This window comes from Anopheles cruzii, chromosome 3 (genome assembly GCF_943734635.1).
Source record: "Anopheles cruzii chromosome 3, idAnoCruzAS_RS32_06, whole genome shotgun sequence".
In the NCBI taxonomy this organism is placed as follows: domain Eukaryota; kingdom Metazoa; phylum Arthropoda; class Insecta; order Diptera; family Culicidae; genus Anopheles; species Anopheles cruzii.
Genome location: NC_069145.1, coordinates 4,084,940 through 4,108,589, shown reverse-complemented (window position 1 = coordinate 4,108,589; position 23,650 = coordinate 4,084,940). Strand labels below are relative to the sequence as shown.

The window sequence follows — 23,650 nt, the reverse complement described above, 5'->3', positions numbered from 1 at the left end:
GTGACAACAATTGATCAACACGCCATTCCGACCAAAGTGAGTTCATCTAGAAGGCTCTGGCTAAAGCCCCAAAGTTGAGCGAATTTCTGAAGGGTTTAACAAAAGCCCGCATGGCTTCAACGTGTATTGAAGAGTTAACTAATGAAAATGAACAAAATATTGTCTAACAGTTCAATAGAGAAGAGATAAAATTTATTACCTACACAATACATTTTAATTTCGCTCTGATTCTGTGCACCACTTGCACACAATCTCGCCATTCGTGGCGAAAGTCCTATCCACATGTTGGCGTCCTGCCGCACTACTTTGAAGGGCAAGGACCGATGATCGAGACATGAAGCTTGAGATTTATACACACGCACGCACGACACGCACGAGCAGACTACGCACTCCAATCGTCGCACTACGATCGTCTGCTGTAGCCAGCGTGTCTGGAGCTGCTGCTGCTGACGGCGGGAACACGGCGTCTCGCCATCGATTCATCGCCACTGCCCGCGGTCGCTCGAGAATGAGACGATTTCCGGTGCGCCTCACGGCTTCCGCTGCTCTGCCTGGCATGGCTTCGTTTGCTAGAAGGAGAGCGACGGCCCCGACGACGGTTCTCATCGTCCCTCGCACGAACCTGCTGCTGCTGCTGTGGCGGCTCTCTCGATCGGCCTCGACTCTTGGCCGGTGCCATCACTCGCGGATGGCGTTTGGTCGGCTTGGTGACCTCTGGCTCTGGCTCTACCTTGTCCACCACCCGTTTGCGATCCCGTGACGAAAGCGTGTCCTCCACGCGGGACCGTCTATTTAGCGCCCTAGCCGGAGGCGACGACACACGGCGCTGCTGCTGTTGCTGCTGCTGCTGCTGATGGTGGTTACGGTGCCGGCGGCTGTCATCATTTTCGCTGCTAGCACTACTGCTGGAATCCTCCGAGTCAGCCGACGACGACGACGAAGAGGACGATTCTGAGGTGGACGATTGTCGACGATCGTTTCCGTTAGATCGTTCACCTCGCCGTTGCTGTTTGCGCTGCTCAATCTGCACCGGAACTTCCTTTCGACGGCGCAGAACCTGGCTTTCGACGCCAATCTGCTGCTGCTGCTCTTCCTTCAACTTCGGGCCGTTTCCATGGGGTGAAGAAGGTGGCGACGGTGGCCGCGTCGCGTGATGGTTGCGCGATCGTGGTTTCATCTTCTCCATCCTACTGCGCTTCCGCACTTCAGGCTCCTTCTCTTCGTCGACGTCGTCCTCCTCGTCTTCATCATCCTCATTATCGTCGTCGCTGTCATCCTCTTCTTCGTCATGGCGTTCCTTACGCCGGTGGCGTGCTCTCTTCTCGCGCTGTTCCTGCTCCTTGTTGCGTTCCTGCTGCTGGCGTATCAACCGACCCCGCACTTCCTCCTCGATCTCCTTCGTACTCTTCACCAGCTGATCGGTGCGCAGTATGATGCGATGCTTTTTAAACGATTCCGACACCACCGGGAGCTCCTCATCGTCTTCGACGACGCCGCCGCCGCTAGGGCCCATCATGGGGCCGCTGGGGCCCATCATGCTGCCAACGGCCGGTACACCTCCGTTGTGCTCCTCTGGTGGAAGTGGTGAAACCGCTCCGCTGGTCGGCGGTTCGGGTGGCGATCTGGGACCAATCGGTCCGACCGATTGGTTGCCCCCCGTCCCGATCCCGGGCCCTGATCCCGGCTCTTCCACCGAAGGCTCATTGACCGCCTTGATCGATGCAGTCTCCGTGTCGTCGCGCTTGCCGCGCGGTGAACGATGGCGACGCGAAGAACGGTGCTTGTAGTTGCTGCGCGATCGTGAGTGAGACCGCGACCGAGTGGCTCCACGTATGGTGGACACCAAATTTTTCGACGTCGGCTTCGACATCTGCACGGCCATCCGATTCTTTGCCCGTTCCTCGGCTCCGGAACCGCTGCCGGCGGAGCCACCGGTCCGCGAACGTTTACTACGCTCATGCGGGCTCCGCGAGGATCGAGATGATCGCGACCGGGAACTGCGCCTCGAGCGTGATCGACTGGAGCCCGAGCGGGATCGTGACCGGTGGCGACTGCGGCTTCTTCGGCTACGGCTGCGGCTACTTCTGGACCGTGACCGTCGGTGACGGCTGCGACTCCGGCTCGATCTACGGCGGTGGCGAGAACGCGAACGGGACCTCGATCGAGATGAGCGTGAATACGATCGGCTTCGGGAGTGGTGGTGCTCGTACCCATCGTAATCATCGAGCGCCCCACGGCCGCCACGCGAACCGTACCCTTCGTATCCACCGCGGCCACGGTAGCTACCACGGCCACCTCGCGATCCACCACCGACACTGCCCGGTCCACCGCGCGCATAGCGTGGCCCCCGGGTGGCCGTCCGGAAGGCGCCACGATACGCCAGCGAACTGTAGTACTGCGCGTAGTACGGATCGTACGTTGCCCCGTACGGATAGCTCATGCCACCGGTCCAATCCATGCCACCGTACATGGCGGCCGCCGAGTACGCTGGATGTAGCGAAGGATGCGGCGGACCATAACCAATGGCGGCCGCACGATCGTAGCCCATCGTAGGCTGACCACCGTACTGCGGCGGCATCGGCTGCTGTTGATTCGGCGGTCCCTCTTCACGCTTGCCGCTCTTGTCGTCCTTCTCTGCCGCTTCGTCCTCCGGTGAGTCGGACGAAGAACCGGACGAGCCGGACGATGGTTGCGATTTGCGTTTCTTTTTCGCTTTCCGCGGCGTATCGCTCAGGATGCCATCGTCCGAGCTGATCGTGTTGATGCTCGGCGAACGGGACGGGGCCACTTTGAGACCGGTGCCCGAGCTGAGCACCTGCTTCAGGACGCTACCGTCTTTAGCTTGCTTCAACCGCAGCCGCATTCGTTCCAGCTCCTTCTCCTGGGCCACCTTCAGCTTGTTGGCCTTCCGCTGGCGGCCCTGGTCGGACGATATGCTCACATTATCCGGCCCTTCACCGTCGCTCGACACAATACTCTTCTGTTTGCCCTTCTCCATCGATTGTTTCATCTGCCGAAACGAAAGGGAGTGCGATCAGTAATAAAGAAGCATCAGACCGCTTTGGGCAACACAAACCTTCATACGCTCAAAAAGTGCGTCCAGCAGGCGGATACTCTCCAGTTTGCGCTGCGCCTCGAGCAGTTTCTTCTCCTCCAACCGGATCTTCAGGCTGATCTCGTCCGATTCCTTCTGGCGCAGCTTCTGCAGGTGTTTCTCCTTGCGTTTTTGCTCGCGCTGCAACTGCTGCTCGATTTCGGCCTGTCGCTTCTCTTCCGCGCGTTTTCTGTGGCGTATGCGAAAGAGGCGCATGGAAAGGGAATGAAGATGTGATTATGGGATAGGCAAAACCCACCGAGCTACCGAGCTTGGGCCAAGTAGTCCCAGCCCCGTGAGTCAAGTATTCAAATAGAACGGAAACTAAGCATAAAAAATACACGTCTAAGAAGTATTCCTGTAAAAAAAACATAATCTGTCCATCGAACTAAGGGCGAAGAAAACGGTGCCAAACCTTTCCAGCTCTTTGCGGGCTTCCTCCGCGGCCACCCGTTGCTTCTCCAGCTCCTCCTTTTCGCGCTCGGCCGCGATCAATCGGTCGCGCACGACCTGTCGCTTCTTCATCGACGCATCGCTCAGGTGTTTGGTCCGATCGAACTCCACCGCGATCGTGACGGCCAGATTGCGCTCGCCCTCCTTCCGCACCAGCTTCATCGCCCGGAACTCGTCCATCGTCTTGACGAAGCCCACGTACTCGGCAAACTGGACGTACCTGTGCGTGGCCGCGCGGAAACAAAACGGCGACAGAAAGGAGCAAAAGAAAAGAAGAGAACTACATAGCAAAAACAATGGGAACTACCGAAATTTTCTCGTGCCACTCCGAAACATCCGAACCACCGATTGTCGTTATCTCTCTTTCCCCCTTTCCGTGTGGCTGTCGATCCTTCTCTACCACGAGGCGACCCACCACGGGACGGCCACTGGGACACATACCCTTCGAAGTACATCTCCTGGTCGAAGCTAAACTTCTTCATACCGGACATGTGCGCCTTCATCTGCGACCGGTACGGATCGCAGATCGGTATGTCGACCGCGCGCACCTCGCCAAACTTTTCGAAGATCCGCTTGAAAATGCTTTCGCTCGGCTTTGCGCTGTCATCGTTTTCGGTGTGCCGCGGGCAGAACCACTTGATCGGGAGGTTACTGAAATGGATCGTATCGGGTCGCTCGCCCGCCTTCATCTCGTCCATGTTGCGGGCATCGCGGAAAAACGAGTCCCAATCGTGACGGGTCGGGAAATCGTCCTTCGCTTCCGATGCTCGCACCTTGACCGCATCGTCGAACCCGGCCAACCGGAGCGGGCGCCCATCGAGTCGCGCCAGAACCGCCTTCAGCTTGCCGCGATCCTCCAGCTCTCCTTCGAACCGTATGAAGCCTACCGTGCTTTTGGAAACCTGCGCGGGGCGACAAATACGTTTTTAATGACCACCTGGCCGGCCTCGAGCAGCAGGGCAGGGACCTACCTTCAGCAGCGAGAACTTGTCCGGCAGAATCATCTGACGCATCTTTTCCATCACGTCAAAGTTCGAGATCGTCTTGCCCGTGATCGAGGCGGGCAAGGCGACCGATATGTTGAACTTGGCCAGCGGCTTGAGGTACAAGCTGTGCGGCAGGTACAGCGGCACGCAATCGTTGACATCCTGTATTGTCTGTATCATGTTTGCAAATGGTTTTTGTTTTTCGTTTATTTAGCAATTTTGCATTCCCACAATACAGTGAATGGCGAAGGTGACGGCGACCGGCGACCGTGTTCCGGAATCACCAATCCAACACGCACAACACACACACACACATTCACAGCGGAGCACAAAAGGGAGAAACAATTAAAAATACAATATTTTGGCGGCGGTTGCGTTTTTATCGGATCGGTTCACAATATCACCACGGCGGTTTCACCAACGTTGCACCATTCGTTGAGTATCATTTTGGAAGTTCAATTTGATTCATATTTCAATAATTTTTATTTTTCGTGAGCGCGCGAATATAGAAAGAAGAAAGAAGAATCAAAGTTAGCGGACCAGAGGGTTACTAGGCACCGTGTGTGTGCAGCAGCCGAAGATGCCGACGGAACCGTCGACGTGGTGCCGCAGCCACCCTTTCCTTGGGAGCGTAAGTAAGCCCTGGAAAAAGACACCACAGCACCGTGGTGACAGGGGGAAAATCCAAGCTCGGTCACTTCGCTCCTGCGCCGGGACGATCTCGGCCAATCGTCAGCGTTCTGCTGCTTTTTTAGCGGAAGTGGATTATTTGCATCGATTTGCTTCTATCGAAACCACCTTTTCGTTGCTTTCGCCATTCGCAAATTCACTTTTTTTCTCTTCGCTCGGGCGTCGTAACACACTTCACAGCAGCGGATGACCACCACACACTGTGACCAATGCGGCTTCCTCCGTGCGCCAATCGGAACGTTTGCTTCTTCCAATATCTAATCTGCTGGCGTGCACACGGTGGCCTCTGAGATCGGACAATAGAGGTGCACTTTTCTAGCTTTTTGCAGCATAAATTATCTGTATCGCCACATTCGAAGAGCCAAACGCTGAAAATTACGGCCAGCTTGACCAGATTTTGCCATCTCACGCACACGCGCACGGGTAGGCGACCAAGTTTGACATTCGAGCACGCAGTGTTGCCAGATTGATCGAAATCGTCCAGTAACGCCTAGTAACGCCTTCCGGAACCGCTCCTTTTCTATTTGCCTCGTTCGACCGTTTACATCCAATGCAACAAAAATACATTTTAGTTCGTTTGCCATTTTCGCTCCAACACAATCGGTTGCCAATAAACCTGTGAAGATGGAGAATCTCCCCTTGCACACAACTTCAGGCTGTTCAAAAGATCGAGCACTACTGCTCGATCTGCTCGAACGATTGCTTGTTTTGATCGAATGCATTTTCTGGCCCTTTTCGACGCGAGCTTGCGTTCCGTTTGTGAACATTCTGGTGCTGGCGTTTCAGCAGGATAGAACGGAAAAGGTAAGTCCATTGTTTCAGAACTCATAGAGTGGGTCGCGGGGCACATCCATTATGCAGTTTTTTAACTCATTATAAATTGCCATCATCTAGATGGGCTGTAAAATGGAATGAAAAGCGATTCGGGCATTGCTGCGCACGGCGCAAATGCCAAGTATTTTTGGTTGCGTATCTTGCTGACTATGAATCAGCAATTTGCTCGTAGTCTCTACGTTCCTAACCTTCTTAGTTTTTCACCAACTTTCTCTGTAAAGGTGGACACAAAACCGGCGGGGATTTAATCGCAGCGTCAGCAAAGTGTGTACTTGTGTGTAAGCTTAAAGTTGCTGAACAAAATGGCTCAGAAGCCAGCGGCCACCGCCGCCATCATCCTGCTAGCGTTCGCCATCGCTGTTGCTGCGGATTTCGTGAGGTAAGTGATTGACAATTTCGCTTTTTGGGCAGCAAACGTTCCCCTGTCGTGAAACGATCGATGCAATCCAATTATCACCGGGTCGGTTGATGAACCATGGTGGACCTAGGAAAGATGAAACAAAGAATCGCACGATCGAATGTTTACCACAACGACCCAACTTCTGACTCATCGCGGGCTTGTGTTACGCCGTTTAGGGTTTTTTTTTATTGATAAATCACTATCATTTGCGCGAGATTACTTGCTAGCTCCGGCGGCTGCTCGCTACGGTTTGGGGTGCATCAAAAGGTTGAACCAATTGATAGCATATGTTTTTATTGACTTTAAACATTTACAAATGTTTTACATTGTTTTTTGTTTTTTTTCCCTCCTTGCTATAGAGTGCCGCTGCATAAGGGAACATCGGCTAGAGAACGTTTTCGTAGTGTCGGGACCGAAATTAAGCAGCTCCGTCTGAAGTACGGCGATACGAGCGGTCCCGTCCCGGAGCCACTGTCCAACTATCTCGATGTAAGTGGGAAAACAGCGCTCCTTTACCGCACCGACATGGGACGAGACGATGTACTTTGGTTTGTGGACATTTTCAGGCACAATACTTCGGAGCCATCTCGATCGGTACGCCACCGCAAAGCTTCAAGGTGGTCTTCGATACCGGCTCATCGAACCTGTGGGTTCCGTCGAAGCAATGCTCTTTTACAAATATCGCTTGTCTTATGCATAACAAATATGACGCTAAGAAATCGTCCACATTCGAGAAGAACGGCACCGCGTTTCACATCCAGTATGGCACGGGCAGTCTGTCCGGATACCTGTCCAGCGATACCGTGACCGTGGGTGATGTGGCCATCGAGAAGCAAACGTTCGCCGAAGCCATCCAGGAGCCGGGGCTCGTGTTTGTGGCGGCCAAGTTCGACGGAATCCTCGGATTGGCATACAAATCGATCTCCGTCGGGGGTGTTACGCCCGTGTTTTACAACATGTTCAATCAGAACAAGATCGACGTGCCCGTTTTCTCGTTCTACCTGAACCGCGATCCGGCGGCAGCCGAGGGCGGCGAGATCATCTTTGGTGGTTCCGATTCTAGCCACTATACGGGCGACTTTACCTATCTGCCGGTCGATCGTAAGACTTACTGGCAGTTCAAGATGGACTCGGTAACAGTGGGTGATAGCGAGTTCTGTAACAATGGCTGCGAAGCGATCGCCGATACCGGCACTAGCCTGATCGCAGGCCCGCTGGCGGAGGTTACGGCTATCAACAAAGCGATTGGTGGAACTCCCATAATGAACGGGGAGTACATGGTGGACTGCTCGTTGATACCGACGCTACCGAAGATTACGTTCACGCTTGGTGGCAAACCGTTCACTATCGAGGGTGCCGACTATATTCTGCGCATCACCCAGATGGGTAAGTCGATCTGCCTGTCCGGGTTTATGGGCATCGACATTCCGCCACCGAACGGCCCGTTGTGGATTCTGGGTGATGTTTTTATTGGCAAGTACTACACAGAGTTCGATATGGGTAACGATCGAGTGGGTTTCGCAACCGCTATCTAAAGGTAACAAGGCCAATCGACCTTTCGTTTCGGGTTGGTAGTGTTTGTGAGGCATTGGGATTGTTGTGGTTTCTATAGAACCGCTTGTGAAAAATAAAAAGATTACCAAATAAAGTTTGAACACACCAGTTTCACGCCTTTGGACTGCGTATTTAATATTCTAACCGGTCGTGCTATCGAACTGCTCGAATAATTCACAAAAGTTACTTTTTGCGCTCCGTTGATCGAATTCGAGCAGTTTGCTCGAGCTGTCAAAAATTGTTTTGCCGGCTGCGACCTTGAATTCGATGAAATCCGCGCAGCGTTTTCGCCGCAGCGAATATAAATGTGTAAATTCGTCGAAAGGTAGAAAATAAATTCGCTAAATGGCGCCACAGTGTACCACGCCGAAACCCATTTTGGAGCTGGTTGCTGCAACACAGGAGCCGAATAACACGAACGAGCATCATCCGGAAAACGATACGATTATTGTGAGTACTATATCCGCTAAGACTCCCGCCGCAGCATTGATTCATATTCTTGTTTTGCTCCTGTTAGCAAAGCGTCACTCTGCAGAAACCACCGACCATCGAAGAATGTAAAGTATTGGGTAAACGAAAATCGACCACAGAGCCCAACCCACCACTAGACCAGCAGCAAGCCGCCAAACGACCTAAGAAAGTGTTTCCCTATGGCAACTACGATCGTTACTATGGCTACCGGAACTACAATGCATCGCCCGCCGAAGACCCGCGGCTGGATGCGTTCGTGCAGCGTCGTGAGCTGTTTTGCGGCAAGCGCATTCTCGACGTCGGATGCAACAATGGCGCCCTGACGGTGCAACTGGCGGTCACCTGTGAACCAGCGTCCATCGTTGGGCTCGACATCGACGGTGCACTAATTTCGGCCGCTCGTAGGCACTGGAAAATGGCACTCATGAACGGAGTGAAGCTGCCGGGAAGTGGCGAGAAGCGGTATCCATTAAACACCCGGCAGGTGGAGTTTCTGCGGGCGAACTACATATACGAGGATCCGGCTCTGCTCGAGGCCGAAAGACCCGCATTCGATGTGATACTGTGCCTTTCGGTGACGAAGTGGATGCAGCTAAACTTCGGAGACGCTGGACTGCGGTTGGCCTTCCAGCGTATGCACCGACAGCTACATCCCGGTGGTTTGCTGGTCCTAGAGGCGCAACCTTGGAGTAGCTACAAGCGGCGGAAAAAACTCACCGAAACCATCGCTAGCAACTACCCCCGTATCAAGCTTCTACCGTCCATGTTCCAGCAGTACCTGCTCGGCGATGAGGTGGGCTTCGCGTCTTGCACAGACATCCCCCTGACCGCCGGACACGGTTCGTCCAAAGGTTTCCAGCGACCGATTCAGATCTACACCAAGCGTGCTACGTAGGGAATCGCCCCCAAAACAGGTAACGGAAGGATGTGTGGCCCGGAGAATCGACTTTTTTTTTGCGTATAAAATGAACTAAAGTGAACTACACAGACTGGGCCGTCAATGACGTTTACCTTTATGTTGCCGAAAACTTAATCAAGTGATGCAATTTTATTGACCTTTACCGTTTGGCAATATTGCACGCCAAATTCGTCCCTTCGGTCGGTGTCGGTGTCCACTGATCAACTGGCGCCCACTTTAACGACCCTTAAAAACGCTCCCCAAGCCTCGCGGCTCGTCGGATCAAGGTGCAGTGCTTTTTGGGCCAAAATGCGCCGCTTACGTTCGTCCACCGGGCGGACTGCTTCACTGGCGACGGCCATCCAGCGGGCAGCGTCGTCCGCCCTCGTTCTGGACTTCCGGTCGGCCAAATCAAGCGTCAGAGCCGCCTGGGACACACTGCTGGCCAGCAGCAGATTCTTCTCCGGTGTTCGGAAGTTTTGAAGCAGTGCGATCGACAGGATTTGCCACAGCTTCGAACGGTTCGGATGACGGTGCACCTGCGAGACCAGATACGCCAGGCACTTGCTCTTGAGTTTCTGTGGCGGGAACGGGGGGGGGAGGGAGAAAAGACCGATTAGTTTCAGTTCCCGCCTCAATCCCGACGGCCATTCTATTACATTTTGCCAGTAGAACTGCGATACTAGGTACACGACGTGGTGGCCGTGCGTTGCATTGTCCTCGTGCTTACGAAGCTCCCTGATCACGAGTTCCGTCAGTACGCCGTCGTTGTGCAGGAGGCCGAGTGCGCAGGCCGAGAACAGGGCCTCGATCGGTGGTTGCGGAAGCGTTATACTGTGGACAATCGAAAAGAGCGATCAGCAGCAATCGCACAAAGAGCCAGAGTCGGTCAGAAGTTACCATTGGAACAGGATGGTTTTGGCATCGGCCTCCCCTTGGAACGCGTACACCATGGCGGACATTGCAATCAGCACGTACGCCTTCTCGAGGTCGGTGTGTGCGAGGTTGCCGAGTCCCTGTTCGTACTCGGCGTACGATTCCTGATACAGTGCCGCTCGGAAGTAAGCCTGTGCTCGACCGATCGACGCCCGGTAGAACGCTTCACCGCGGATATCTTCGTAGCACTGAACAGCTTCCGTGTAGCGCTTCTGCTTCATAAGGCAGTAGCCCAAATCGCACAGAATTTCATCTTTCGCTCGGATCTCGTACGCATTCGGGTGCGAAACGAGGGCTAGGGCTTCCAGCGCCCGTCGGTAGCCTTCCGTGGCCGTCCGCCACAGACCCAACCGGCTGCTGATGTTGCCGAGAAAGCGTAGCGCCGGAACCGTTGCCCGATCGGCACGGTCGGCGCAGTGCCACGTGATGGCATCGTGCGAAACGGGCAGGGCGTGCATATCGTCGATCGCGAACCGATACCGCTCGTTGGTTTGGTAGTCATCGGTGGAGATCACCGTGCACACCCAGTGCGCATACCCGACCGAAGACTCCGGATGGTAGCCGAGCTGGGTGCAGTGCCGGAACAGATCCATTGCCTCGTCCGGCTGACCAACCGATTCCGCGATCGTCGCTTGACCGATCCAAGCGTTTAAGAATGTCGTGTCGCACTGCTGTGCCCGACTGAACGCTTTGTTTGCCAGGCCAACCTGGCCACCGATCAGGTACAGCACCGCAAGGTTAGACCAAGCGGAGGCCGCCGTTTTTCGATCGATCGTCATGGCTTCCACGAAGCAGTGCTGTGCGAGGGCCCGATCGTTGATGGTGCTTGTGGCACAAATCACGCCGAGCAGGTTCCAGTTTTGCCACCGTGCCCTGTCCAGCTCGATCGATCGTTTCGCTAGCTCGCGGGCCGTCGTAAGCAACTTTAATCGCAACTCGCCCGCCGTGGTCAGTGATGCGCGGCGGAAATAGTTGGCGGCCAGCTCGTACCAAAGGATGGCGTTCGTCGGGTGCTGCTTCATGATGCGCCCGTAACAGCGGCCAGCCAGCTCGGACAGTTGTTCGCCGCTCAGCAGCACGTTCTCACGCTGGTTGCGTCCCGCTAGTCCGCCTTCCAGCTGCAAGTGCGAGTGGGTCACCGGAAACGCGGCGACGGTGTCCAGAATCTTGGCCAGCTGGTGCCACAAGCAACCAAAGTATGGCTTCACTTTGATGGCTCTTTAAATAGGGGCATATGGATCGTTAAATGTGGCCAACAACAACTCCGGCACGCCGGCTTCTTAGCACCGCTTGGCACTTACTTTGTTAAATAGTCCACGCAAGCCTGCGCATGGTCACGACTTCGTCCGATCAACCTTTGACTTTGGCGGTAAAAGCAAAGTCCCATGTGTGAGTCGGCAATGCCTTTGATGGCGGGGAAGTAGTCGCCGTGCTCGGCCAGGAGCTGCTCAAACAGAGACAGCCCTTCTTTGTGTAGCTTCAGTGACTGCAAAGAAAAGCGTACGAGTGGGATTAGAAATTCTCCGTCCGCTCCTTGAGGGGAACATTACGTTTTTGATGTTGGCCAGTTGCAGCAGCGGGTAAGGATTGTGGGGATCACGTTCGGTGATCTTCTCGAACACTTTCATGGCGGAAGTGTACGATCCACGGCCAAGGTACGCATCGGCCAGACCTTCCCAAGCGGTCTCCGAGTTCACATCGTACCGTAGTACCGTGCGGAACGCTCCGATCGCGTCGTCGTACTTCTGCCGCCCGAGATGGTGCAGGCCGAGCTGCAGCTGAGCCCAGGCCGCACCCGAACATACGGCGAACGTGGTCGACAGGAGGGCTGCATTGGCGTCCCACTCGCCCTCACCCCGGTACAGCCCGCTCAGCAGTATCACCGCGTTGCGTGCGGTCGGACTGAGATGGACACTTTTCTCCAGGCACTTGCGAGCCCGCAGCCGGTCGCCCCGCTGCAGGTAGAGCTTCGCGAGCCGATAGAAGCACTCACCATTGTTGGGATCGAGCTTGGTGGCCTTTAGCGCCGCAAAGAAGCTCTCCTCTTCGCGACCCTTCACTTCACCGAGCACCGTTGAAAGCTCCAGCTGACAATTGCTGCTGGTTTCGTGCGGGGACAACAATCGAATCGCTTCCGGCAGATTTCCTTCCCTTTTCGCTCTCAGTGCTCGAAGGTAGTCGATGCGATCGCTTGCAACACCTTCGATCGCCTCGAGTTCCGTGAGCTTTCCGTCGGCCTCCGGTACATTGCCCAGCAGAAGCTGTGCTTTGCACCAATGAAACAGCAACTCCTCGGACCGATCGCCCTCGGTAGCGAGTGTCGCAAAACATGCATCCGCTTCGCGTAGTTTGTCCTCGCTTCCGGAGTCATCCAGCAGGCTGATGGCGTAGTTGCGATTGGTGAGCTTCATGTCACGATACAGACTTTCCGCCAGTCCGTACGCCTTCTGCCGAAAGTAGATCTCCGCCAGCAGCGCCATACATGGTCCCCACAGGGGTTGCAGCTGGATCGCCCGCTTCAGAGCCCGCTCCGCTTCCAGAAGGCGACCGGCAGCGAAATGAAGCCGCCCTTTTGCAAGCAGCGCAGCGGCACAGTTCGGGGCGATGATCAGCGCACGGTCCACGTAAACCTCCAACGGATGCGGCAACAGTTCCGCAAGCCGCCCTTCGGGCACGATCCGTTCGATGTACATCTTGCAAATCCACTCTAGCGGAAAGATATCGTTCGGAAACCGCTCGTGCATTGCCGCGGCTACCGACGAGAGCCGATCGAACTTGCGATCGCGACGCAACAGCTCCAGCAGGCGAAGGAACTTATCGCGCTGATAGAGGTCCTGATTGTTACCGATTTCGTTCTCCAGCACACGACGAACCTGCCAAAAAGAAGGGTTCGATGAAAGGGTTCTGCGGTGAAAGGAAGCAGGAAGTTCCTACCAGTTCGCCTTCCGACTGCTCCAAGTCGGCATTTTGCGCCACTAGTTTTCCCAGATACTCGTACGCCGATCGTTGGCGATCGGTGTCGTTTTGATCGAGCTCTTTTTCAAGAATTCTCAACACCGGCCCGAGGGATCCACTCCTAGCCGCTGCAGCATACAGTTTCCCGTGCAAATCTGGGTACTTGTCCGGCGTCAGGGACAGCAACTGCTCACACACGCCCGGCAGCTCCGTATCGTCGGCACAGTTCGATAGGCCCTGCAGGGCCACGATCGGTTCACCGGTAGCGGCCACTGCACGCTTCAGGTAGCCGGCTGCTTCCTTTTTGTCGCTTTCTTGATACGCGGCCCCGAGCAGCAGTAAGGCCATGTAGCAATCCGGTTGCTCCTTCAGTACCTTCTACAATATTAAGCAATCTTGGTAAGCGCGGCAGGCTCACGGAATGACGTTGCGGCGGCGGCGGCGGCACTTACGTTGCACAATTTGATGGCTTCGGAGAACTTTTTATTCCTGACCGCTTCGCGGGCCTCCTTCAGGGAGGCTTTCGCTTCCTTCGAAGACATTCTCAAAGCAGCAGAAGCAGAGGCGCAAAACACTTTCAGTTACACTCGACCCAATGCACAGCATCCAAGATGATAAAACAAAAACAAACCGACCCGTGGGACGGGAAAAGGGGCACAATTGATCACCTTCAAATCACCGGCAAGCACTTGAGTTAAAAATACGTGATGAATAATGGTCGCCGCCTAAAGAAATCCCAAAAACCATTCGAAGAAGGCTACTTTGATACCGATTCGCGTTCGCAGCTGTCAGTTCGGCTTGTTGACATCTTCGCACACAACCGCAACGGCGGACGCATTTTCGCTGGTACGCACACGCACGCACGCACGGATGCACTCCCGGGCACGCGCACTTGAAAAAACAAAACATATCTCCCCATTCCGGAACGCGGGCGCGGGTGTGGTAAACAGTTCAAATCGGAAGTTCGGTGCTCGGTGCACGGGTTATTCCCGGTGGAGCCTTTTTCAGTTTTCGTTTCGCATCTCCCGCTCTTCTTTTCGCACGCCCCTTTTCTGCCGCAGCCGTGTGTGCCGATTTGTGTACCGTTTTCTTCTTTTTCACTGCCCTCCATTTTGTACGTCCTTCGGACAGTTTCGGTGTGGTGTTTGGTTCCGGCGGCCGCCAGACAGGACTGGGGATGTCCTGGTGCCATACCAGTGTGGCGGTGTGGCGGTGCATGCAAATGTGCGTTCAGCACACGTTGCCAGAATAGTGATCGGATCAAGCTGTGTGCAGATTGAAGACTGATTCATCCGGTCATGGTACTTGTTGGAAGCTGCCAATAGCACTGCCCGGCAAAGGCAAAAGTGCAACAGTCCACAGACCGTCGGAAAGGATCCCTAAAGCCCGCTTCTGTTCTAGGTAACTATTTGTGGTAAGAATTCGAACGAAAAAATGGACCAATGTCGGCGCAATCAGTGTGGCGCGAACCTAAAAGGCTACTTTCAAACGCATTTGGAGTAAACTTTTATTCATTTATTACCGAAGAATGTCGCCCATCGGTGAGTGACTCGTTGTTTTCGGTTAATCTACTTCATCTGCCGCTCTGGCCACCAGTGATCATGGTACGCGAAGGAGCAAAAGATTAGGTTATCGTAAATTCCCCACCGAAATTCCCAATGACACGATTGTGTTTCGGTGTAGAGTAGAACTTGTAGAGTCATTCTTATTTTGGCACACCTCGTCTCGTTCGTCGTTACGCAGCAGAAATTTCCCACACACCTCCTCCGCCCGGGCGGGTGCGCGCCGCGGGTTCGTCATGTTCGAACAAATAGCCAACATTTATGAGCTTGCTCAGCGAGGGAGGGTGCTTGCTGGACGTGCGCGACGACAACAACGAGTTTCAACGATCCGTCTGTTGTGAGCGGCAAAAAAAAACTCAGCGACAAAATGTACCTCAAAACCGTTGGAAATGACGCAAGCACCACAGGAACGTCGAACGGCCGCACGTGAAGATCAGCGAGACGACGTGCCAGAGTTCGTCTATCGCCCGTCCGTTACGCTGCTGGGGACCAATACGCGCCGATACCTGTAGATCGAGGTGCGATCGCGAGTCGTTTTAGAATTAATCGAAGGTCTTGAGCCTTGAAGTTGCAGCACGGCCGCGCGCGAGATGATAAAAAGTGCTAACCAGAGTGACTAGGCCACCCGAGCGTGGCGATCGAACTAGAGAGGGAATTTATTGACTTTTTCGAAGGTCGTCAACCGTGAGCGCATTATTCGCGGGTTCGCGGGTACCACATATTGTGCCACTCTAGAAGACAGCGCAGGGCAGCGCAGTAATTGGTGATCTTTTGCGCTCTGTGTCCAATTCCAGTTGCCAGTGAGGAATAGTGCGTGTTCGGCCACAAAACGCAATCGTGAGCCCCAGAACGTGAAGAGCGCGCGTGACCATGGAGGAGAACACGATCAGTATGCTGATGGACGTCAAGTTGGACATCCGGGAGCGAAAGCTAGACTTTTCCCATATGAAGGTAAACGGACAACCTTTTCTTTCGCCTATTGTTGTGAAGTCTATTGTTTCAATGGTTTTTATTTTGCAGTCTTGGTCCCAATACTACGTGCGCGTGGAAGCGGTCAAGTGCTTTCCGTGCTATATGCGCATTTCGTTCTTCTCGTCTCCGACCGACCGAACGACGGATCTAATCGTGCGCATCAACGTTCCCGGGATGACCGTGCAGATGGCGACGTCACGCACGAAGCAACACTCGTACGGGCTGTTCTGGAAAAACAATCGCAAACGGTGCTGTGCGTACTTTGCGCTCGAAACGCAACTGTTGTGCGAACGGCACCTGCGCTGGATGAAAAAGTCGATCCGCAACCTGGAGCTCTACCGGCAGGAGATGATGCAGCTTCGACGGGCCAGCCGTACGCCGGCACACGAGATCCGACAGGAGCTGAAACCACTAGACCCGCGGGCACTCGCTCCGTCGTGTGTCGCCCCGTGGGACGATCTGGGAATTTATCAGAATCTCGATGCCACGGAAAATATGGCCGATTTACAAGACATTCTCGGACCACTTCCGATGGTTCCAACGGTGGAGAAGGGAGGCGCCAGTGGGCCCTCCGACAACACCAGCGTCGCCTCGAGCTGTTCCCGTCGCGTTTCCGGTGTGTCGGGTATTTACGAGGAAATTCGTGACGATTTGTTGACCAACGTGGCTTCACGGTTGTCGCGTGTGTCGATCGCTTCCGGCATCTACGAAGAAATGCGTCCAATCCCGGGCGAAGGCGGCAACGGCGGCGGCGGGGAACAGGAATGCACACCACCACCGTTACCGCCGCGCCAACGTTTAAACACCAACGAAGACTTTGGCGCAGATCGTGGGCCGTTCCGCACGCCGGAAGTGGATTATCTGAAGAAAAAGCGTCACTGGTTACGTCTCGACTCGGTGTTTGGCCGCAAACGGACCACCAGCGGTGATTCGCAGGCTTCGACCGGCTCGGTTGCAAAGAAAGGTGCCACCAAGGAGAGGCACGACAAATCCCCCTCGGCGGCGACGGCGGCGGTAGTACACCGGAGTAAGGTGTGTCGGTTCCGGTTGACGGAAGCTAAGCGCAACAGTTTTTCAAGTCCCGATTTGAGCCGCCTAAACATTGGCGATCTTAGCGACGGATGCGGCGATGCCGTCTCTGCAGACGCTGCCGGTAACGTTTCGTGCGACAATCTTTCCGACGGAAATGGATCCTGCACGTCCGAGTTCTATCCCCAGCATCCCCTTGACATCGATTACATCGAGGAGGACTTTGCCTCATCGGAGTACATCCATCTTTCGAGTCAATCGACCGGTGCCACGGCGGAGCCCGATAGTGGCCGTGGGGAGCAGCAGCCAGAGCCCGGTGAGCTGGATCCGCGGGCGGACTGGCGTCGGTTAAATCTTTCCGAGCGCATTTTCGACAGTTTCAACCGATCGGCCAACTCCTCAACGGTGAACCTGGCAGGTGCTGGTTGCACTGTGGCGGACCGGAACGACACTGAAGCGCCGAAACAGGCAACGGTGGCTTCTGTTAAGGACGATACGGCAGGTTACCTTGAAATGGGACCACCGGGAACCGGATTTAATCGTCAGAAGCTAGATGAAATCATATTGCGCGATGGCACGAAGAAACAACCTTACGCAGTTTCCAACGGGAACTCGGAGGGTTCCGAATCGATCTACATGATCATGAGCGGAGCCGGAAAGCTTCCCGAGCCGATCCGCTCCAGTTCTACCAGCAGCAGTAGCAGCAGCAGCAGCAGTGGCAGTAGTAGCAGCGGCGTCAGCAGTGCCAGTGACCATACCACGACCAGCCTCGAGGGACCCGGCAGTGGCAAACAGCGAAGCTCGATAGACGATAAGATCGCTTCTTACTACCCGAATGATGAGCGCACTCCGTCCCGCAAAGGCACGGTCTGCTCGCTCGAAGAATCCTCACCTGTTCGTGGAACCACGACACCCCCGGTGGTCACTACTCTTCCGAGAGCGGTAAAATCCGCCCAACGGTCGGTGGTCGAGGCTACGGTCGATATGCGGGATCGCGTCCAGGCAACATTCCGCACACCAAAGGCCACTGCTGAAAGCCGTCGGCACTGTTTTCGCAAAATGCTGGGCGAAACGGCTGACCGGGATGCTGGTGGCCAATCCACCGAAACGTCACCCAAGCTCTATCAAAAGTATGCCACCGTTGCCCGCACGTGCTCGCCGAAAAAGTGTGCAAAATCGAAACCCGATGAAACGGACCGACTGCAGGTGGGTTCCGCAGAAGCGACCAAGTCCGCCGGCAAACGGTTTGGATCGTTGCCGCGGTTCGGGAAGCTCGATTTGTCGCCGCTGAGAATGAAGATCAACAGTGTGCTACAGCGGCACAATTCCGGTAACTTATGATAGGATTCCGGCCAGTTTTGTTGTTTTTTGTACAGCATTAAGAAACCGATCTCACCGATATTTATCTTCCGGAGGAGGTGGCCAGGAGACGGAATAGATTCAGATATTCGCAAATTGCTCAACTGTTACGTAACTACTTTTTAAACGCTGTTTCTTGCTGCGGTTTTTTGCCTTGCTCCAATGAATTAGTTAGGGCCTAAAGTTTGCTCTCACATTCGTTACACATTATTATTAATTAATACTCCGTAATCTCTTGAGAAAAAAAATTAATCAGTATGTTAAGCGGTGGACACACCGCAGAAGCTTACCATAGCTTTCCGTTGCCTTTGCACGTAAAACTGACGATCGTGGAACGTCCATGAAAGTTACTGTAGCAAAAAAAAAATACGGGCCATATATGGTGCTCGAACATTGTTTCATTTGCTTTTAAAAAATAAGTTTAAATACGATAACAACTTCATAATGATTCAAAAGGTGCTTCTGCGAGAGAAAGAGAGATAGAACGGGGCTTGCGTGCTGTGAATTGTCGAAAACTGAATCAATAGTAGGCTTTTATGCGCGTTTCAACGAGAGGATTGTAACATAATCTCGTAAATTAGGTAGGAAATAACTTACGTTAGCTTCAATGCACGCGCACAAAAAGGCATTTCACATCATATCGATAGAGAAATGTTTTTAGCTCACTCGCTCAGCTCCCGGTGGCAGTCTCAGGTGCAAGTTTTGGCCACCACTTTTACAAAGAAACTTACCGAACAAAACGAAGAAAAGGGACAAAGTATAAAGCTACGTGTATTTGCTGCTGTGATTTGTACCAACCCACCAGCGAGGTGGACTTTCAGGAACCGACCGGATAAAGAAACCGACGAGCAATTTTAAAGCAACAGGAAGCGCGCTAGGATAAGAAAGAACCGGAGACACGTTTATATTATAGAAGCTTTATGTGCGAAGGAAAAATGCTACAATTAACTCGCGTGTCAGCGGACCGTGCCATGCAAGAATCTCGAGTGAAAGTTCAAACCATACCCAAATACGAATATCATATCATTTTCAATTGTACGTGCTGCTGTACGTTTCCAATCCCGGCATATCAGAAAGCGAGAACCAGCCATCAGAATGGATACAAAACAAACGATATTGAACGGCGGTCTCGAAATGCATCCGTGCCTCCGCGGACAATTAGTTGTGCTTAGGAATGAAATAAAAATATACGCTTCAAGGTACTGCAAACATTTTGGGAGTTAACGTTGTTGGCGGCAAGAATGAAAGAAATTTTGATACCCACTCATGGTTTGCGGCAATACGGACCGAAAGTAGTTTCCACGAAAAACATTGAAACACCAAAGCAAACCCCAGAAACTTGGGAAACTTGTCCAGCCGGCGAGCAGGAGCAGAACGCGATGCGACGGAGTTGTAAGTGTAATGCCCCTCGGCAGGTGGAATGCCTTCGGGCGTTCGGGCGTATATTCCGACCATAACTGGCCCAATGGAAAATAAAAAAATCGTGTCCTCTTACATGTGTTCGTTAAATTTAACTGTTTGATATTACATCCGTTCGCGGTTCGGTACCCTTCCGAGCTTGCAGGTCTTGTAACGCATCCAATCGGTCCGCTTCATGGTCGACTTGAAAAAAGAATCGTAACGAGAAATTAGAACTTCAAAACAACGAGATCACGGTGCCCTTTGGTGGCCAGTACCGAAATCTCTAGGTCTATGAGAACAAAATGCGAAAAGTCTATCTTCTTCTTCTATATATATAAAAATAAATGTTTGTCTGTCCGTCTGTACCGCATTTTCTCCAAAACTACTAAACAAAACCGACTGAAATTTTGCACGGCGTAGTTTTGTGACAACGGATTGTGAATAGGAAAGTTTGAGTGATCACTAAATAAAGACTCGTGTAAATGTTGACTAAATATTTATATCGATTTCATGTTTTTATTATTACCTAAAAAGCAACGGAGAAATCAAGGGGATAAAAAAACAATCAAACATGCGACGTCGATCTAAGACAAAAGAGTAAATATGAGGTAATTCTCTACATAAGCTTAAACTTGCACCGTTAAACTTAACGTTATAATTCCTTTTTCTCTTGTCGCAACGTTGTCTTCGTTATCTCTCGTTTCCCATGTTCCATCAAAGATTAATAATTATCTTTTATTGTACAGGTTCAAACAAATGTTATTGGTTCTTCTTGTGAATTTTCAAATGATATGATAGTGCCTGTCGTGAATGGAACGCTTTCTTGCAGATTCTACACACAAACGGCTTTTCACCGGTATGAATGCGAATGTGATTCTTCAACGATGACGACTGCGCAAATTTTGAAGGGCAATGTGCACACTGTTTGTATTCGTCCTTTCTGTGAATTTTCGAATGATTTGAAAGTGAGGCTGATGAACGGAACGCTTTTTTACAGATGTTACACACATAAGGCTTTTCGCCAGTGTGAGTGGGGATGTGACGTCTCAGCAGGCTTGGATAAATATAATTTGCAGAACAATAAGGGCAGGGATGATTTTCCTTATTGCGATGGCCTTTTCTGAGGGTGTTCCGATTTCTGCCATTGTCAACTTGTTGACGACTCCGAAGGTTATACGAGCGCAACCGATGTAGCGTTTTTTCTTGATCGTTTTTACGTTTTTGGCCAACTTTGAGGCGTTTTCCGGCATCGATTGCAGCAATTCCGTTTCGAATTGATTCTGATGCCGAATCAATAACACATGTGTTGGTTGTCGCAGAGGTATCTTCTCGATCCTGGCAGATCAATCCTGAAGGATTTGTTGGGCTGTTGTCCTGTTCATCGACATCGCCATGTTCTAATTTGAATGCAATCGGGTTTTCTTCAGCTTCGAATAAATCATCTGCTTGGTTGCCAGAACATTTATCTGTCCCATTTACTTGATGAGCTGTACAACTCCTCTGAAACAAGGGCAAATCGTTCGCTGCATCCGGTGAGGTAGCTTCAGTTTTGATTAACAATGCTGTGCCAACCGTTTGTTCAGCAGAGTGATCATCTTTGCTATGGATGTCTGTCTCGTTCTTCGCTGTGGTAAATCTATTGACCAATGCGATGTTTTTGTTGCATCGCCAGCGAAACGTATACATCTTGTCCAAACGCGAATCACACTTCGTGCACAAATACGAAGGAACTCCAGGTAATACATTGGCCTACAAAAGTACAACTCTCATACAACAGTCTTTCTTGTGGAATAGGCTGAGATGTCTGTTTTAACCATCTTCCTACCTGAAAACCGGTACAATCAAAGAGTAGTTGAAGCTTGTATTGTCCGGATTCGTCGTTCGCTAGGGGCTTCAAAGCTGCACACTTCGACAGGCACCATCGGCATATTTTGGTTCTGGAAAATAATGCGCTATCACACCGTTTTATCATTTTGAACACCGACTTACTCAACACCAATCTCTTTCTTGATTAATGCCGCAGCTTTCATTTTGACTGCAATCGTATATTTTCTGTTCAGAGATTTTATAAATTCGTCCGCGTGTAGTTTGTTTACTATTCTGCGGTGCGTTTTGACATTTTCGGTTCCGTTTCTACCCTTTTGACAGCTCGGTCTAATTTCGTCATCACAGGAACTCACGGGCAGTTTATAAACTGTAATTGAAGGGTAGCTCCGAAGTCACTCAATCTTGTAGACAATTCAAAATGTCGGCACAAGAAACCAACACAAAAATAGTAATATCCATAGTATGAATTTTCAAGAGGGCCCCTTTCACCACATAAGCCTAGAGTGGGGTTGATATTGTATCGCGTGTTCCATCTCGTATGCGAGTCTCCCGTTCGAAGTTGCGTGCAATACCGAAAAGACTACAACTTTCTTGATCGGGCTGAAAAAGAAAAACAGAGACGGGTTCGAGGTTCGAAAAAGGAGTTTTGGACAAACATACAAATAATAATAACACTAAAATAAAACAATTGAAATAAAGAATGAAAAGAATAGTATTTTATTTTGAAGAAGAGGAGATTCATTTTGAGTCAGAGTCGATATTTTGCACATTATATTAATAGAATAATTTACATTATATTTAAACATTGCATTATACGTTATATTTTACATTACAACATTTGAAAATTGTTTGCAACATTTGAAACTATTTTAGGAAAATATAACTAAAAGCCTATCTTTTTTTATGGCCGTCGACCACCTTTTTCTCATAGTGAAAAAAAAACTTGCGCGCTGAGCCCGGGAACGCTGAGAAACACTGTCAATTCCGTGACACGCCAGACACATCGGAACATATCGTGAGTTTGGTTTTTTTTGAGTGGCGAATGGTGGTTCGTGCGGTCGGACGGCCAACGTACACGGGTTTTTGGGCCTGAAAATTCTTCCGCCCGCCGCTGAATCGATCGACCATCGCTGGCGGAACACCGCCGCCGGACGCAGGTGTACGTTTCGTGTGCCAAAAGCTGGCGGAAAAGTGTGAAAATTGGATTCGAAAAACTTGAAGTGGCCGCGAGTGTGTGTGAAGGAAGAAGAGAAAAACGCATTCATTCGTTCGCCGCTCGCCGTGGTGAGTGTGAGAAATGAGAAGCATCGCGTGAGAGAGGTGAGCCCAACCACGCCTCACGCATGTGTGTATGTAACGGTGTGCTGCGGACGGAGGTGGTTGGTTTCGCCGCCGCCGTCGCCAGCACCACTGTTTGCGGTTTTATGCCGGAGGCCGTCGAACCGCCGCCGCCCGCCATCGTCGCCACCGTAGCAACGAAACGGAGCACTCGTGATTCGTCGTGAAATGTTCAATCCTAACAGCGCTTTGCCGTGGAACAACGGCTATACCAAAGTGTCGGTGTATGTATGTGTGCGATAGCGGCCCGTGAGGCATCATCATGCCAAGGGCTCCGATGACGATGATGCCGAGGGCACGTTTCTCTGGTTAAATAAAAACCCCATCAGCAGCTTTGGGTTTCCGCATTTCTTGGGAAGGTAAAAAAATGGAATGCTATTCCTAGCGAAGGGAGAGTGCGTGCGTGTGTGCGTGTATGTCGCGTGCAGAGTGTCTGAGAGGGAGGGAGAGCGGGAGGGAGATAGGGCTCTATGCACATGGCAGTGTAATTTATTGTTATTATTTTATTTGTGTGTGCGAATGGAATCGAGATCGAAAGCAAAAGCCAATTGTACAGATGGTCGTCGCGCGTCCCCGTGAAGATAAGAACCCGGGAAAATGCAAAAAGTACAACTAGGATCATTTCCAGTGATAAATGCACACCATAGGGACCTTGGAAATGTGTGTTACGTACCTTTTTCTCCGTGCAGCCGATCTGTGTGTTTCCGTGCGGCCATTTTCAATTCTATCACCCTTTCGCGTTTATCAGCAGCGGCTAAGCACGGTGGTCCACTTTAATCGGATGGGTTGCTCGGATGTGTCGAAGCCAAAGTGTGCCCATTAAAGATGTGTGTGTGTGTGTGTGTGTGTGTGCTCGCACGCTACAATCCTAGTAGCCATTTTCAATCGGGA

At 52.1% G+C, this 23,650-nt stretch overlaps 5 protein-coding genes across 5 annotated transcripts; 3 read left to right on the top strand and 2 right to left on the bottom strand.

Annotated features, from left to right (window-relative positions):
• Window positions 1–383: 383 nt before the first annotated feature.
• On the bottom strand, window positions 384–4,713 carry LOC128274151 (A-kinase anchor protein 17A). The gene is made up of 6 exons (XM_053012258.1): window positions 4,519–4,713; window positions 3,989–4,449; window positions 3,510–3,767; window positions 3,077–3,284; window positions 1,531–3,010; window positions 384–1,482 (listed from the first exon to the last, which is right to left on the bottom strand). Exons 1-6 carry the CDS (start codon window positions 4,711–4,713, stop codon window positions 404–406), a joined length of 3,681 nt encoding a protein of 1,226 aa, XP_052868218.1. The 3' UTR covers window positions 384–403.
• A 1,567-nt stretch (window positions 4,714–6,280) lies between these two features.
• On the top strand, window positions 6,281–8,123 carry LOC128274152 (lysosomal aspartic protease). Its single transcript, XM_053012259.1, has 3 exons — window positions 6,281–6,436; window positions 6,817–6,946; window positions 7,024–8,123. Exons 1-3 carry the CDS (start codon window positions 6,360–6,362, stop codon window positions 7,990–7,992), a joined length of 1,176 nt encoding a protein of 391 aa, XP_052868219.1. The 5' UTR covers window positions 6,281–6,359; the 3' UTR covers window positions 7,993–8,123.
• Window positions 8,124–8,356: 233 nt separating this feature from the next.
• On the top strand, window positions 8,357–9,423 carry LOC128275039 (probable RNA methyltransferase CG1239). The gene is made up of 2 exons (XM_053013412.1): window positions 8,357–8,461; window positions 8,529–9,423. The coding sequence occupies exons 1-2, from the start codon at window positions 8,357–8,359 to the stop codon at window positions 9,375–9,377; spliced, it is 954 nt and encodes a 317-aa protein (XP_052869372.1). The 3' UTR covers window positions 9,378–9,423.
• Window positions 9,424–9,601: 178 nt separating this feature from the next.
• Window positions 9,602–13,838, bottom strand: LOC128275035 (tetratricopeptide repeat protein 37). The gene is made up of 7 exons (XM_053013408.1): window positions 13,724–13,838; window positions 13,251–13,649; window positions 11,867–13,189; window positions 11,618–11,802; window positions 10,281–11,534; window positions 10,040–10,214; window positions 9,602–9,958 (listed from the first exon to the last, which is right to left on the bottom strand). Exons 1-7 carry the CDS (start codon window positions 13,811–13,813, stop codon window positions 9,602–9,604), a joined length of 3,783 nt encoding a protein of 1,260 aa, XP_052869368.1. The 5' UTR covers window positions 13,814–13,838.
• Window positions 13,839–15,703: 1,865 nt separating this feature from the next.
• LOC128275029 (uncharacterized) lies at window positions 15,704–18,175 on the top strand. The gene is made up of 2 exons (XM_053013402.1): window positions 15,704–15,784; window positions 15,854–18,175. The coding sequence occupies exons 1-2, from the start codon at window positions 15,704–15,706 to the stop codon at window positions 18,173–18,175; spliced, it is 2,403 nt and encodes an 800-aa protein (XP_052869362.1).
• Window positions 18,176–23,650: the final 5,475 nt, after the last annotated feature.

Coding starts and splice junctions, on each gene's coding strand:
- LOC128275035 (XM_053013408.1), bottom strand. CDS start 13,813: ATGTCTTCGAAGGAAGCGAAAGCCTCCCTGAAGGAGGCCCGCGAAGCG. Junction 13,190..13,250: donor AGCAGTCGGAAGGCGAACTG/GTAGGAACTTCC, acceptor TCTTTTTGGCAG/GTTCGTCGTGTGCTGGAGAA. Junction 11,803..11,866: donor AACTGGCCAACATCAAAAAC/GTAATGTTCCCC, acceptor TTTTCTTTGCAG/TCACTGAAGCTACACAAAGA.
- LOC128274152 (XM_053012259.1), top strand. CDS start 6,360: ATGGCTCAGAAGCCAGCGGCCACCGCCGCCATCATCCTGCTAGCGTTC. Junction 6,437..6,816: donor GTTGCTGCGGATTTCGTGAG/GTAAGTGATTGA, acceptor TCCTTGCTATAG/AGTGCCGCTGCATAAGGGAA. Junction 6,947..7,023: donor CACTGTCCAACTATCTCGAT/GTAAGTGGGAAA, acceptor GGACATTTTCAG/GCACAATACTTCGGAGCCAT.
- LOC128275029 (XM_053013402.1), top strand. CDS start 15,704: ATGGAGGAGAACACGATCAGTATGCTGATGGACGTCAAGTTGGACATC. Junction 15,785..15,853: donor TAGACTTTTCCCATATGAAG/GTAAACGGACAA, acceptor TTTATTTTGCAG/TCTTGGTCCCAATACTACGT.
- LOC128275039 (XM_053013412.1), top strand. CDS start 8,357: ATGGCGCCACAGTGTACCACGCCGAAACCCATTTTGGAGCTGGTTGCT. Junction 8,462..8,528: donor CGGAAAACGATACGATTATT/GTGAGTACTATA, acceptor TGCTCCTGTTAG/CAAAGCGTCACTCTGCAGAA.
- LOC128274151 (XM_053012258.1), bottom strand. CDS start 4,713: ATGATACAGACAATACAGGATGTCAACGATTGCGTGCCGCTGTACCTG. Junction 3,285..3,509: donor GCCCGCAAAGAGCTGGAAAG/GTTTGGCACCGT, acceptor CATACGCCACAG/AAAACGCGCGGAAGAGAAGC. Junction 3,011..3,076: donor CACTTTTTGAGCGTATGAAG/GTTTGTGTTGCC, acceptor TCGTTTCGGCAG/ATGAAACAATCGATGGAGAA.